General features: G+C 39.3%; 1 protein-coding gene across 1 annotated transcript in view; it reads right to left on the reverse strand.

Moving 5' to 3' along the window:
* Positions 1-12,435: 12,435 nt before the first annotated feature.
* LOC125533041 (ABC transporter A family member 2-like) overlaps positions 12,436-15,571 on the reverse strand; it is an 8,938-nt gene continuing 5,802 nt past the window's right edge. Inside the window, exon 14 of the mRNA XM_048696842.1 lies at positions 12,436-12,440. Coding sequence (XP_048552799.1) covers positions 12,436-12,440 — 5 coding nt within the window. The remainder of the gene's footprint in view (positions 12,441-15,571) is intronic.

The raw sequence follows: 15,571 nt of genomic DNA on the forward strand, positions 1-15,571 counted from the left end.
TAAGAAAGAGGAGATGCCACTCGGGGGCATCCCCAAGCTTAGTTGGTTGCTCATTTTTGGATAATAGCTTGGGATGCCGGGGCATCCCCAAGATTAGGCTCTTCTACTCCTTATTCCTTCATCCAGCGTAAGATAACCCAAAACTTGAAAACTTCAATCACACAAAACTCAACAAAACCTTCGTGAGATCCGTTAGTATAAGAATAATAAATCACTAGTATAAGTGTTGTATCAAACCAATTCATATTTTGTTCTTGTATTATATCTACTGTATTCCAACTTTTCTATGGCAAAAACTCATAAAAGAAAACCATAGAGCCATCAAAATAAGCACACAACACAAAGAAAATAGAATCTTTCAAAATAGAACAGTCTATAGTAATCTAACTATTTCGAATACTTCTGTAAATCCAAAAATTCTGAAAAATTAGGATGGCCTGGAAATTTTGTATATTGATCTACTGCAATTGGAATGGGTATTTTGTCGCACTGTGGTAAAACATAATAATAATTTTCATGAGCACAAAAGTTTCTGTTTTTTCAGCAAGATCAAACAACTATCACCCAAGAAGATCCTAAAGGCTTTACTTGGCACAAACACTAATTAAAACATAAAAAACAATCATAACAGTAGCATAATTGTGCCGACACTCAATAACAGGAAGCAAAAAAGCAAAAATAAATTGTATTCATTGGGTTGCCTCCCAACAAGCGCGATAGTTTTACGCCCTTAGCTAGGCATAAAGCAAGGATCTAAGTTTTGTTATTTTTCTTCTTAACCTTCTTAGAGGTGCTTTCATCATGGGGTTTTGTAAACACAACATAAAACATATTATCCATAGAAACCATAGCATTCCTAAGTTGATGTTCATCATAACCCCTTTGATTCCCCGCAACAATCCAAGAGTAATGTTGGTTAACATTGTTGAGAACTTGTTGGATTATATCTAGAATGGGGACTTCCTTTTTAAGATTATCATCAAAGATTTTATTATCCCCAAGCAAATGTCTTAAAGCATAGTCACTATTGTAAATAATTTCATCTATCACAGGTTTTTCATGATCCATACCATAAAAATCAAAGATTTCCCTAGCTTCCCGTATTATGTAGTCAAACTCATTCATAAGAACGAGAGTGGCCAACTTTTTAGCTCTAGGATTCTTTATAACGCGAAGCTAAAAAACAATCTTTGCAAAGTAGGATGAGTACGAATAAATTTACTTTCAAGTTTCAAAACTAGTGCTGAAATAGCATCCACATAAGATCTAGTAGTTTTAAGTATAGGAGCATCACCAAGACTTATATTCCCAACACAACTGAAAAATTCTTGGATACATTCTTTTTCCATAATGTTCCCTTGCCCCAAGATAAAAGTTTTAGCATCCAGATTGCCCGTACGTCCAATCTTAGGAGTTAGGCCATCATCTGTTGGTGCCATACTGAAATCACTTAGATTGGAAGCAAAGGAAAGATCCGATGAGAAAACGGCAGATGAAAAAGAGGGGCGAATAAAAACGGCAAATTTTTGTGAAGTGGGGGAGAGGAAAACGAGAGGCAAATGGCAAATAATGTAAATTGCAAGGAGATGAGATTTGTGATTAGGAACCTGGTATATGTTGAAGATCCTCCCCGACAACGGCGCCAGAAATTCCTTTTGATGTTGCTTGAAGCTACATCGGTATTTCCCCAAAGAGGAAGGGATGATGCAGCACAGCGGCAGTAGGTATTTCCCTCACATATGAAACCAAGGTTATCGAACCAGTAGGAGAACCAAGCAACACAACATAAACAGCCCCTGCACACAGATAACAACTCCTCGCAACCTGACATGTTAAAAGGGTTGTCAATCCCTTTCAGGTAACAGTGCCAGAAATTGGTGCGTGATAGGAAAAAAGTTGTAAAAGATTGGATAAATAGATCGCAAATAAAATAAAGTGTAACAAAGTATTTTGGGGTTTTTGGATTAATAGATCTGAAAATAAATGCAAATAAAAGTAGATCGCAAAGGCAAATAATATGAGAAAGAGACCCGGGGGCCGTAGATTTCACTAGTGGCTTCTCTCGAGAAAAATAGCAAAGCGGTGGGTGAACAAATTACTATTGGGAAATTGATAGAACTTCAAATACTCATGACGATATCCAGGCAATGATCATTATATAGGCATCATGTCCAAGATTAGTAGACCGACTCCTGCCTGCATCTACTACTATTACTCCACACATCGACCGCTATCCAGCATGCATCTAGTGTATTAAGTTCATGGAGAAACGGAGTAATGCAATCAGAACGATGACATGATGTAGACAAGATCTATCTATGTAGAGATAGACCCCATCGGTTTATCCTTAGTAGCAACGATACATACGTGTCGGTTCCCTTTCTGTCACTGGGATCAAGCACCATAAGATCGAACCCACTACAAAGCACCTCCTCCCATTGCAAGATCAAGTTGGCCAAACAAAACCCAAATATCTGAGAAGAAATATCAGGCTATAAGAGATCATGCATAAAAGAGATCAAAGAAACTCAAATACTTTCATGGATATAAAAACATAGATCTGATCATAAACTCAAAGTTCATCGATCCCAACAAACACACCGCAAAAATATTTACATCATATGGATCTCCAAGAGACCATTGTATTGATAATCAAGAGAGAGAGTATCCATCTAGCTACTAACTACGGACCCGAAGGTCTACAAAGAACTACTCACGCGTCATCGGAGAGGCACCAATGGAGGTGGTGAACCCCATCCGAGATGGTGTCTAGATTGGATCTGGTGGTTCTGGACTCTGCGGCGGCTGGATCAATATTTTGTCGACTCCCCTACGGGTTTGGGTATATTGGGGTATTTATAGAACAAAGAGGCGGTCTGGGGGCACCCGAGGTGGGCACAACCCACCAGGGCGCACCTGGGCCTCCTGGCGCGCCTTGGTGGGTTGTGCCTCCCTCGGGGCACCCCCTAGGCGCAGCCAGGGCCCGTTATGTTCCTTCTGGCCCATAAAAATTCTTCGTAAAGTTTCATGGCATTTGGACTCCATTTGATGTTGATTTTCTGTGATGTAATAAACATGGAAAAAACAACTGGCACTTGGCACTATGTCAATAGGTTAGTACCAAAAAATGATATAAAATGACTATAATATGATCATATAACATCCAAGATTGATAATGTAACAGCATGGAACAATCAAAAATTATAGATACGTTGAAGACGTATCAGCTATTCAGGTACCTACGGAATGGTCCAAATTCATCAATTTGGCTTTGTTATCAACTGACAATTTTGATTGGGCCAAATCCCTATTGAGCTCAAAACTGTGGAATGATACGTCTCCAACCTATCTATAATTTTTGATTGTTCCATGCTATTATATTATCTATTTTGGATGTTTACTGGGCTTTAATATGCTCTTTTATATTATTTTTGGGACTAACCTATTAACCGGAGGCCCAGTGCCAGTTTCTATTTTTTTGCCTATTTTAGAGTTTCGCAGAAAAGGAATACCAAACGGAATGAAACCTTCACGATGATCTTTGTTGGACCGAAAGCAATCCAGAAGACTTGGAGTCGAAGTCTGGAACTCCACGAGGCGGCCACGAGGCAGGAGGGCGCGCCCCCACCCTCGTGGCCCCCTCGTAGCTCCACCGACATACTTCTTTCGCCTATATATACTCTTATACCCTGGATCGATCGCAGAGAGCCAGGAAACCACTTTTCCACCGCTGCAACCTTCTGTACCCGTGAGATCCCATCTTGGGGCCTTTTCCGGCGATCTGCCGGAGGGGGAATCGATCACGGGGGGCTTCTACATCAACACCATTGCCTCGCTTAATACGTTAGTCTGTTCTTATGAACTTAATACTCTAGATGCATAGTGGATACCGGTCGATGTGTGGAGTAATAATAGTAGATGCAGAATCGTTTCGATCTACTTGACACGGACGTGATGCCTATATTCCTGATCATTGCCTTAGATATCTTCATAATATGCACTTTTCTATCAATTGCTCGACAGCAATTTGTTCACCCACCGTAATACACGCTATCTTGAGAGAAGCCTCTAGTGAAACCTATGGCCCCGGGGTCTCTTTCTTATTATATTGCATCTATTTTATTTACATCGCATCTCGTTTACTATTTTGCAATCTTTACTTTCCAATCTATACAACAAAAATACCAAAAATATTCACTTTACTATCTTTATTAGATCTAACTTTTGCGAGTGGCCGTGAAGGGATTGACAACCCCTTTATTGCATTGGTTGCAAGGTTCTTGATTGTTTGTGCAGGTACTAGGTGACTTGTGCGTTGTCTCCTACTAGATTGATACCTTGGTTCTCAAAACTGAGGGAAATACTTATGCTACTTTGCTGCATCACCCTTTCCTCTTCACTAAGTATTTCCCTTAGTTTTGAGAACCAATGTATCAATCCAGTAGGAGACAACGCACAAGTCACCTAGTACCTGCACAAACAATCAAGAACCCTGCAACCATCGCGATAAAGGAGTTGTCAATCCCTTCACGGTCACTTGCAAAAGTGAGATCTAATAAAGATAGTAAAGTAAATATTTTTGGTATTTTTGTTGTATAGATTGGAAAGTAAAGATTGCAAAATAGTAAACGAGACGCGATGTAAATAAAAGAGATGTAATATAATAAGAAAGAGACCCGGGGGCCATAGGTTTCTCTAGTGTCTTCCCTCAAGATAGTGTGTATTACAATGGGTGAACAAATTACTGCCGAGCAATTTATAGAAAAGCGCATAGTTATGAAGATATCTAAGGCAATGATCATGAATATAGGCATCATGTTCGTGTCAAGTAGATCGAAACGATTCTGCATCTACTACTATTACTCCACACATCGACCGCTATCCAGTATGCATCTAGAGTATTAAGTTCATAAGAACAGAGTAACACATTAAGCAAGATGACATGATGTTGAGGGATAAACTCAAGCAATATGATATAAACCTCATCTTTTTATCCTCAATGGCAACAATACAATACGTGCGTTGCTGCCCTACTGTCACTGGGAAAGGACACCGCAAGATTGAACCCAAAGCTAAGCACTTCTCCCATTGCAAGAAATATCAATCTAGTAGGCCAAACTAAACCGATAATTCGAAGAGACTTGCAAAGATATCAAATCATGCATATAAGAATTCAAAGAAGAAGCAAATAATATTCATAGATAATCTTGTTCATAAACCCACAATTCATAGGATCTCAGAAAACACACCGCAAAAGAGTATTACATCGATTAGATATCCAAGAACATCGAGGAGAACTTTGTATTGAGAATCAAAGAGAGAGAGAGAAGAAGAAGCCATTTAGCTAATAACTATGGACCCGACGGTTTTTGGTAAACTACTCATGATTCATCGAAGAGGCTATGGTGTTGATGTAGAAGCCCTCCGTGATCGATTCCCCCTCCGGCAGATCGCGGAAAAGGCCCCAAGATGGGATCTCACGGGTACAGAAGGTTGCGGCGGTGGAAAAGTGGTTTCGTGGCTCTCTGTGATCGATCTTGGGTATAAGAGTATATATAGGCGAAATAAGTACGTCGGTGGAGCTATGAGGGGCCCACGAGGGTGGGGGCGCGCCTACCCCCCTGGGCGCACCCTCCTGCCTCGTGGCCGCCTCGCGGAGTTCCATACTTCGACTCCAAGTCTTCTGGATTGCTTTCGGTCCAAGAAAGATCATCACTAAGGTTTCATTCCGTTTGGATTCCGTTTGGTATTCCTTTTCTGTGAAACTCTAAAATAGGCAAAAAAACAGAAACTGGCACTGGGCCTCCGGTTAATAGGTTAGTCCCAAAAATAATATAAAAGAGCATATTAAAGCCCATTAAACATCCAAACAGATAATATAATATCATGGAACAATAAAAATTATAGATACGTTGGAGACATATCATGGAACTATATCATAGAAGGACCTTCTACCAACAATATATCTTTTATGCTTCCTGATAAATGCCCAACTACACAGCCTCCAACCTACCAGCAGATGGGGTTAGAAGAAGAAGCTTCTTCTGCTCCAAACCCATCTACTCCTCCAATCAAGAGAGATATTTCAGAAGAGAAGACTCTCCCTGCCAGTACCTCAGCCATCCACGCCCAGAGGAAAAGGAAGGAAAAAGCTCCTTTTGTTGAGACTGAAGTAAGAAGAAGTTGTAGGATTCAACAGCTAAATAATGGTTTTAAGAGATGAACATGCCAGAATAAGAACTATTTCCTCTGCTCCTCCAGCCCTCCTTTCATTGCTCCTAAAATTGTTAAGAATATGTCTATGTCCTTTTGCAAGGCTACTGAAAAGGATTGCTCTAAGGAGATGCTACAACAGCCAAAGAAGAAGAAGGGCAGCAAAGGAGGAGCCAAAGGAGCCTAGAAGAAAGACAAGGTGGATGAGCAGTAGTAGAGCCTGCACCTACAAGTCATATTTTCTTAGTTAATCATGTGGAAGATCTTTTGCTTTAGTATGGATCAAATGTTACTCTGGTTATACTTTGAGATGAGCAAGCCCTTTTGTTAGTTTATTGTAATGGACCTGTGGATTGTTTCAATATTTGTTCTTCTCTGGATCTTAGTGGCTTATATTTATAGAATGCTCTCTGTGTGTTATGCTTGGAGGAATTGTCAGGATTGGAAACATTATATTGTTCGAGGTTTGCCTCTAATAGCATCTCATATGGGCACCCTGCTGTTCAGATGGAACTCTTTCACTAGTTCAATTACTACAGTACTACACACTGATAATGAATAGAAACTGGAACATCCTCAACTGGAATATCAGGGGCATTAATGACAACAACAAGTGGTTGGCTTTCATAAATAATATTGTGGAGTCCAATAGTGACATTATTTGTCTTCAAGAAACAATGAGAGAATCTTTTGATGCCAGATACATTAAGAACTTATGTCCTAGGAAAATTAATAAATTTGAATTTCTGCCTTCTATGGGAGCATCTGGAGGTCTTCTCATTGCTTGGAATGACTCAGTTTCTCTGGAGAAAATATTTTTCAGAATGATTTTTCACTTTCCATTAGATTCATTTCAAAATTGACTGGTGACTCATGGATTCTCACCAACATCTATGGTCCCTGCCAAGAGGCTGAGAGGGTTGTTTTCCTTGACTGGCTTAAGAACATTCAAATACTTGAGGATACTAATTGGATTATAATGGGAGACTTCAACTATATCAGGTACCCAAGCAACTGAAACAGGGAAGGAGGCAACTTCTCAGATATGCTTAGTTTTAATAAGGCAATCAGCTCCCTGCCTTTAGTAGAAATCCCACTTAAAGTACGAAACTACACTTGGAGAAACATGTAGAGTGCACCTTTGTTAGAGAAACTTGATTGGGTGTTTACTTTAGAGGCTTGGACAGTGCAGTACCCTAACATTCTTGCACTTCCCCTAGACAAATTTGTATCTGATCACACCCCCTGTCTGATTCAAATTGGAACTCATATTCCCAAAGCCTCCATTTTCATATTTGAAATTTTTTGCTACAAATTGATGGCTTTAAGGATTTTGTGAAACAAAATTGGGAATAGGACTTGTAGATTTCTGACAGTGCTAAAATAATCAATGCAAAATTTAAAATGCTAAGGAAAGGATTAAAGATTTAGTCTAAATCAATTTCAAACCTTAGCAGATCCATCCAAGCCACTAATGTGCTCCTTCTGTTGCTGGACTCCTTGGAAGAATTCAGACCACTATCTGATGCTGATGGAATGGAAGATTTCCTTAAAGACCACCTTTTGAAACTTTTAAATTGGCAGAGGCTATATTTGGAATAGAGGTCTACTATTAGATGGGTCAAATTTGGGGAACTAACTCCAAGTTTTTTCAAGCCAAAGCAACAATCAAATACAGAGTCAATCATATAGACTGTTTTCAAGATGAGTTTGGTAACAACTTCAAAGATCACACTGCTAAAGCAAACATTCTTTGGAATGCTTTCCAATAGAAACCGATTACTTATGTTCCCACACACAATCTGCTCAATTTGGGAGACCTGCTAAAAACAAATTTGGACCTGTCAGTACTGGAGGAACCTTTTTCTAAGGAGAAATTGAGATTGTCATCAAAGAACTTCCTTTTGATAAGTCACCTAGTTCAGATGGTTTCAACATCAATTTCATCAAACATTGGTGGGATATCATTGCTCCAGACTTTTTGCTCTCATTGAGGGTTTTTCCAAGGGGTCAGTTAACCTGCAGAGTATCAATATTTCCTATATCACTCTCATCCCAAAGAAAGACTGTCCATTTTTTGCCAATGACTATAGGCCCATATCTTTATTGAACTGCTTTGTTAAGGTCATAACCAAGCTCTTGGCAAATAGATTGCAAAAGGTCATCCTGAAGCTGGTGCACAATAACCAGTATGGATTCCTCAAGTCAAGGTCTATTCATGACTTCTTAGCCTAGGCATATGAATTTATCCATCAATGCCACTCATCCAAAAAGGAGCTTCTCATACTAAGACTTGACTTTGAAAAAGCTTTTGACTTAACTGAGCATGGCACTATTCTAGAGATCTTAAAAGCAAGGGGTTTTGGAGAAGAATGGCTTATGTGGATGAATATGATCTTCAAATCTGGGTATTCGTCTGTATTATTGAATGGTGTCCCTGGCAAGTAGTTCCTTTGCGGAACAAGTATTAGACAAGGAGATCCTCTTTCCCCTTTATTATTGTACTTGCAGCTCATACTTTGCAGTCAATCCTAAATGAGGCCATGCACACAGATCTTATCAAAGCTCCTCTTCAGAATCACCCATGCTCTGATTTTTCTGTAATACAACATGTTGATGACACCGTTCTGATAATGCCTGCATGTACAACCCATATCCAACAACTCAAGAACCTCCCGATGCACTTCTCTGTTTTCACTGGGATGAGAATAAACTATGAACCATTATGGTGCCCATCAACACAAATCAAAATACGATGACTCCTCTGGCCACTACATTGGGATGTTCTGTTGGTAGCCTTCCATTCACTTACCTTGGTCTGCCTCTTAGTTTGATCAAGCCAAAACTGGTAGATTTTGCTCCTATGTTGCAAAGGATTGATAAAAGATTGACTGGCTGCTCCACATTTCTTTCATATGGTGACAAGCTTACACTGCTAAAACTAGTCTTCACCAGCCTGCCCACTTTTTACATGAGCACATTAAGGCCGCCAGTTGGAATTCTTGAACATATCAACAAATATTTGAGACACCGTTTTTGGAGAAAGTATGGTGGACAAGATAGAGGCCCTGCTCTCATTGCTTGGGAAAAAGTTTGTATCCCAAAAGATCAAGGAGGCCTTAGGGTTCTAAATCTGGCCTCTCACAACAAGTGCCTATTGATGAAGCACATACACAAGTTCTTTCATGAGGACAAACTCCCTTGGGTGAAACTCATCTAGGAATCATACTACTCTGATGGTTTCCATTCTAACAGCGAACTGGGTTCCTTTTGGTGAAAATACGTGGCTATATTGTTACCTAATTTCAAGATTTTAACCCAAGGAATTGTGGGGCAAGGTAACACAATCTTGCTCTGACAGGATGACTCGAGGCATGGAATCCTCAAGAACAAATACCTTGAGCTCTTATCCTTTGCTATCAATGCTACTATGTCCATACAGGAGCTTACTCAGAATTTAGATCCTCTTTAGGGCTTTCATACTCCATTGTCTGCTCAGGCTTATCAACAATTCCAAGAGATTCAAAGTATCACTCAGGCTATTCAAACTTCCAGTAATAGGGACAGATGGAAATACCCATGGGGAGACTTCGAATTCTCTTCAATCAAGATGCATAAAAGCCTGACAGCTAGGCCGCCTGCGGATCCTCTCTTCAAAAAGCTTTGGAAAAATGCCTCCATGCCCAGATTTAAAATCTTTTTGTGGCTCTTGTTACATGATAGAGTTAACACAAGAAACCTTCTACATCGGAAAACCTTCCACTTGCCCTCTTACAACTGTGAAATCTATCAGAATAATGTGGAAGAAACAACTATGCACTTGTTTTGGGACTATGACTTTGCTCTGGGTTGCTAGGATTCAATTGTACACAACAAAAACAAGGGTATTTCAAATTTTGATGAGATCAAACTGCTTATGAATACTCTGCCAAGACCCATTGCCTTTGAAGTTACTACCATGGGATGTTGGCATATCTCGATGCAGAGAAACGACAAAATATTCCAAGCTCATACAGTTTCAATGCTCTCATGGAGACGATTGCTCAGATCTGATCTTCTCCTCAGACATAGGATAAAAGTAAAATTCAGGGAACAACTCAGCGATTGAGTCGATCAAGCTTGATACTAGTTTATCCATGAAGATTCCCAAAACTAGCATTGGATAGTGTCCATTGTAGATTCCCTTTTTTCTTTTTTTTGGCATGTAAATATGGATTTTTGATTTATTAATATATACCGTAGAATGATTGTTCTATGGGTTTGGTTCAATTTTTTTACTAGCTTTGCTGAACCTTTATTTTGATGGATCAGCTGAGACAGTTGTTCTGTATTTATCAGTTTCATTCTCCATGAAATGAAATTGGGAGCTACGCTCCTAAATTTGAAAAAAATACAGTAGCCTTTTTTTAAGAGCAAGTTATTTGCTAGAAGGCAGAGCAAGTGAAATGTTGTTGCCGTGCTTGACATGCCTAGATATTGCTTTCCCTGGCCTTCATACAACTAGCAAGATCATTAACAAATCCCATCCTCCAGTTTACTGTTTTCTCTATTCGCTTTGATGTAGTAAAGCGAACCTATCCACATAGAAAAAGGCATCAAATTTGAGAGAGGATTTGTGGCACGCAGCTGCAGGGAACCATCCCCATTTTTGGGTTTCAATTTTGAATCTTTTGTATCCTTTGAATTGAGTGAACGCCATAGGAGTTTGAATATATGTGTTTCTTGTGCAGAGGGCTTTCAAATAAGACCACTTTTGAGTAGGATTCGATGAGTTTTTGAAACTTCAACAAGTTTCACACTCTGAAACTAGGTACGAGCGAAAACCAAATCTGCAAGTTTCAGAAACCGCACTAGGATTTGTGATATGCATATTCGTGTTTCTTGCGACAAGAGCTTTCAAATAAGACCGCCTTCGAATAGGCTTTGACGTTCTTTTAAAAAAAACTTCACCATGTTTCAAGTTCGGAAACTTGAAACCAGCGAACACCAAAATCACCAAGTTACAGAAACTAACTTAAAACATGTTGTGCCCTCATGCGGAATCCAATGACTTTGCGAATCGTGATGCAATCGTGCAGCCAGGCCATGCTAGGTAGGTGCGTGCCCCTGCAAATTTTTGCGACAAATTCTAATTTTGATCTTTTTTTTCTCCTCGAAACAGGGTAAAAGAGATTAGAAACAGCAAGGGGTATATGTGTGCGTTTGTGAAGAATTTGCTTTTATAAAAACATGCAAACTACCTCCTCCAAATTGAAAAACCTAATGCTCCAATAACATGTTCCCAGGAACAAGTAAGCCTTGCATTTAAAAAAATGAGGATCAACCCCGGCCTCTCCGATCCAGAATGATGCATGCAACCCTATTATTAAACAAATAATCTGAAAGGTCCGTTGTCTAGTACAAGCTTGCTCGGAGCAAAAAAAGTTAAAGAAAACGTAAAAGTTGCCACGAACGGCCAAAATAGAATGAGATGACTAAACACCTAGCCTATTATTGGGCCGCCATCCAAACCGGTTGTAGATATCCCGAACTACCATCTCTCATCGGGTAGACCCAGTAACCAAAGGCTCCCTAGTTTCCGCAAGAGTGAGTAACGACCACGTACTGACCCAAGTAGTGACCCTGTAGATAACCTACAAAAAAATTGTACGAGTTTGTCTATTAAAAACCATATCATTTCCGATGTTCCATATAGCCCAAAGTAATGCGTACTCCTATTCGAATGCCTCACATTATTTGACTCTACTCCATTTAGTCACATCCTTAATAATGTGTGAATATTATTTGCAGGGGTGATATTAAAGGCTATATGAATTGAACACCATAATAGTTTGGCAAGGGGACAATCGGGAAAGAGGTGTTTAATAGTTTCATCGTTGGCTACCCTACAAACTTTGCTTTGCCAAGTTATCCTTGGTCAGAGTCACTTCCTTGTGAAGTAACCACATGAAGACATTGATTCTTAAAGCCACTTTAATCTTCCAAATATGTATCGATTTCAAAATTGGACCAGAGTCAATTAAGTCTACATAGATAGATTTCACTATGAAGATTTCATTCCTATATAGTCTCCAGTAAATAGTATCTGGCTCATCAGAGATGTGAACATCCATCAACCTTCGCACTAGATGTAGCCATGCGTCCCATTGGTCTCCTAATAAAGATCTCTGGAATTGAATCTTTAGAGGAGTATACTGTAATACCATGGCAACATAAGCCTTCTTACGCTGTACAATATTACACAGAGACAGATATTATGTGGCTAAAGGCGTCTCCCCTAGCCAAGTATCCTCCCAGAATCTAGTCGAATTACCGTTTCCTATCATGAATTTAGTCCTATGAAAGAAGACCGATTTCGTTCTCATTAACCCCATCTAGAAAGGTGAATCATTGGGGTCTAACGGTAACTTAGGCCAAGGTCTTAAATTGTAGGTACTTATTACGAAAAAATTATACCCATGTGCCTTTGGTCTCAACAGAAAGCCTGTACAACCATTTACTGAGCAGACATCTATTTTTTACCTCTAAATTCTCAATCCCGAGCCCATCCTGGTCCTTTGGTCTACAAATGATATCCCACTTCGTTAGCCTATACTTTCTCTTTATTTCACCGCATTGATAGCAAAGTCGTGATCGATAGAAATCTAACCTTTTCCGTACCCCTATCGGTACTTGAAAGAAAGACATAAGGAACATCAGCATACCCGTGGGCACTAAGTTTATCAGTACCAACCGACCACTGTAAGACATAAGCTTACCCTTCCAACAGCTTAGTTTTTTTCAAATCGATCTTCAACACACTTCCATTCCTTATTAAAAAGCTTGCGATGGTGAATTGGTATGCCCAGATAGGTAGCGTACCCAGTCCACATTCGAACAATTGTCTATAAGCATCTTGTTCATCTATGGCTCTGTCAAAATAGAACAATTCACTTCTGTTAAAATTAATCTTTAATCCCGAAAATTGTTCGAATAGGCATAGCATGAGCTTCATATTTCTGGCCTTTGCCAGATCATATTCTGTGAAAATAATAGTGTCGTCAGCATATTGTGGTATAGACACCATCCTCAAGATGTGGTACTAGTTCTCCTACTTGGCCGTCCTCTTTAGCTCTACCTATGAGAATTGCCAACATATCTGCCACTATGTTGAACAAGATAGGAGACATCGGGTCCCCTGTCTTAGACCCTTTTGTACATAGTTGCATTGTAAACTTGAACTAGCCATAGTTTATAAATGGTCAAATTAGCGTCCGCGACGTGCAAACTCAGGTTGCATGGGTTGGATTCCTACACTTAATGCTGCACTAATCTAAGCATGGCAAAGATTGACAAAAAATGAAGAATTGGTGAAGTTTTGAACATTTTGGGGGTGCTCTGAGTTTTTGCGTCTTATTTGATCTAATTTAGCACTTTTTAATCTATTTCTATGTAAATAATTCTATATACGCCCTAGAGGATGATAGCGACCCTGACCTAAAAGTACCTCACATAGCCTACGACCCTCAGGTCACATACTCAAGTCCTTAACCGAGCTCCTTTCACCCAGTAGATCTCTCTCTCTCTCTCTCTCTCTCTCTCTCTCTCTCTCTCACACACACACACACACACACACAAACACAAACAACCTTCTTAATTAAAGAGAGCAAGATGGGGGCATTCTCGGACCTATATTTTTGGAAACGAGTGGACTGATATGTCAATCAAGTAAAAAATCTAGAAGTTTTTAGAATTTTTTTGCGGGGAGTAAGTGAGTTTTATTCCATAGCTATACGGTTATAATCTACTAATACAAGATGATGAATGAAACTAGGTCCCTACTACAACCAAGAAGCGGTGCTGCATGCTGTTAGATTTGAATGAACTTTTAGATGAATATGTCAAGCATCTCGGGTTATTGACTTATAGAAACTGAATTATCATAAATAAAATGAACTTATATCTGAACAATGTTGTCTGTTTGAACTTCAAATCATATGTACACTTGATTGTCAATATTTTTTATTCTATTTGGAATTAATCATAGACTTAATATTTGTGAAATTCTTGTAGAATGCACTAGCTTTGATATTATATATTTACCCCTAGAATATCATATTTTTGTATCTATTTGTGGATAGTTCCGCCTTGTAAAAAAATTAAGATTTGTTTGTGAATTTCCCAATTGAAAAAAATGCAATTTGAATTTTAATTATTGCTACATTAGTTTGTTCTTAAACAATTATTGGTAGTAGCGAAAGTGCTAGATTATTTGAATGTCCAATTGTACTCTTATAACCTTGAACTAGCGATGACACGTAAATGGTCAAACTAGAGTCGACAACGATCAAAAGTCACAAGCTAGAATCCACTGCAGATCAAAAAATCCGGCCTATATATTCCTGTCATCACATTGCAAATGGCCTTCTCTGAAATAATAATGATAGAATGAAGATACATATGTCAACACGCCTTGTTTTGATTTTGTCAACCACTTGGAATGTGCCCTCAAAACAAAACAAAAGTTTTTCTATGCAGAAAGGAAGGTAGAATATTCTGTCTTGGTTTGTCCTTGGTGGCTAGCTAAGTTGGTTGGGCTGTGCCTCCAGCTGAACTACAGAAGTTTCTGTGCGAGAGTAGGCAGACACCACAACTTTTTTGTAGAAAGCAATACAATACAACTGAGGCACATATTTCCCTCACAAAATTAATCTCAGACACACATCACAATTTCTTAATAGGATTGGTCATGGAGATTCTAATGAGCAAATCCGTGCAAGTGAAACTAAACAACCTCACTCTTGTTGCAACCATAAAAGAGCTACCTATTCGCTGAGAAGGAAGTGAAACACTTAGTACCAGGAAGGAAATAGAGCCGAAATATACTGAGGGTGGCGCATGTTTTTGGATGGAACATGCGGAAACAGTGAATATAAGGGGATTACTTGGCCTCATACTAACATTATCAATCATATGTGAGATAGCAATTGTGGTAGGGAGTGTGTTGACACCAGTTTTTGACACAATAGAAAAGGTAATCAAGATGGCCTGAACTGAAAAATTGTCCAATATGAAAAATCTCGGTATGCTCAAAATGAACAACTTTGTTCTTTGGATCATTGCCATCCGATCTTATCTCTGGGGCCGAAAATGTGCTCAGACTGCTGAGATTTGGCATTCAGAGTACTGTTTGGCCGATTACGCCTCCAAGACGACCTCAGATGTAAATCTACATAGATATGGATCCTCGTTGCTCATCTCACCACTACTTTTTTGCGAGTATCTCACCACTCATTCAACACCACATCGAGTAAACCATCATCTTACAACCAATCACATACAAATTTAAACAACACGTCGTTACCTAGATGGCAAGCTT

This window comes from Triticum urartu, chromosome 1, assembly GCF_003073215.2.
Source record: "Triticum urartu cultivar G1812 chromosome 1, Tu2.1, whole genome shotgun sequence".
Classification (NCBI taxonomy): Eukaryota; Viridiplantae; Streptophyta; class Magnoliopsida; order Poales; family Poaceae; genus Triticum; species Triticum urartu.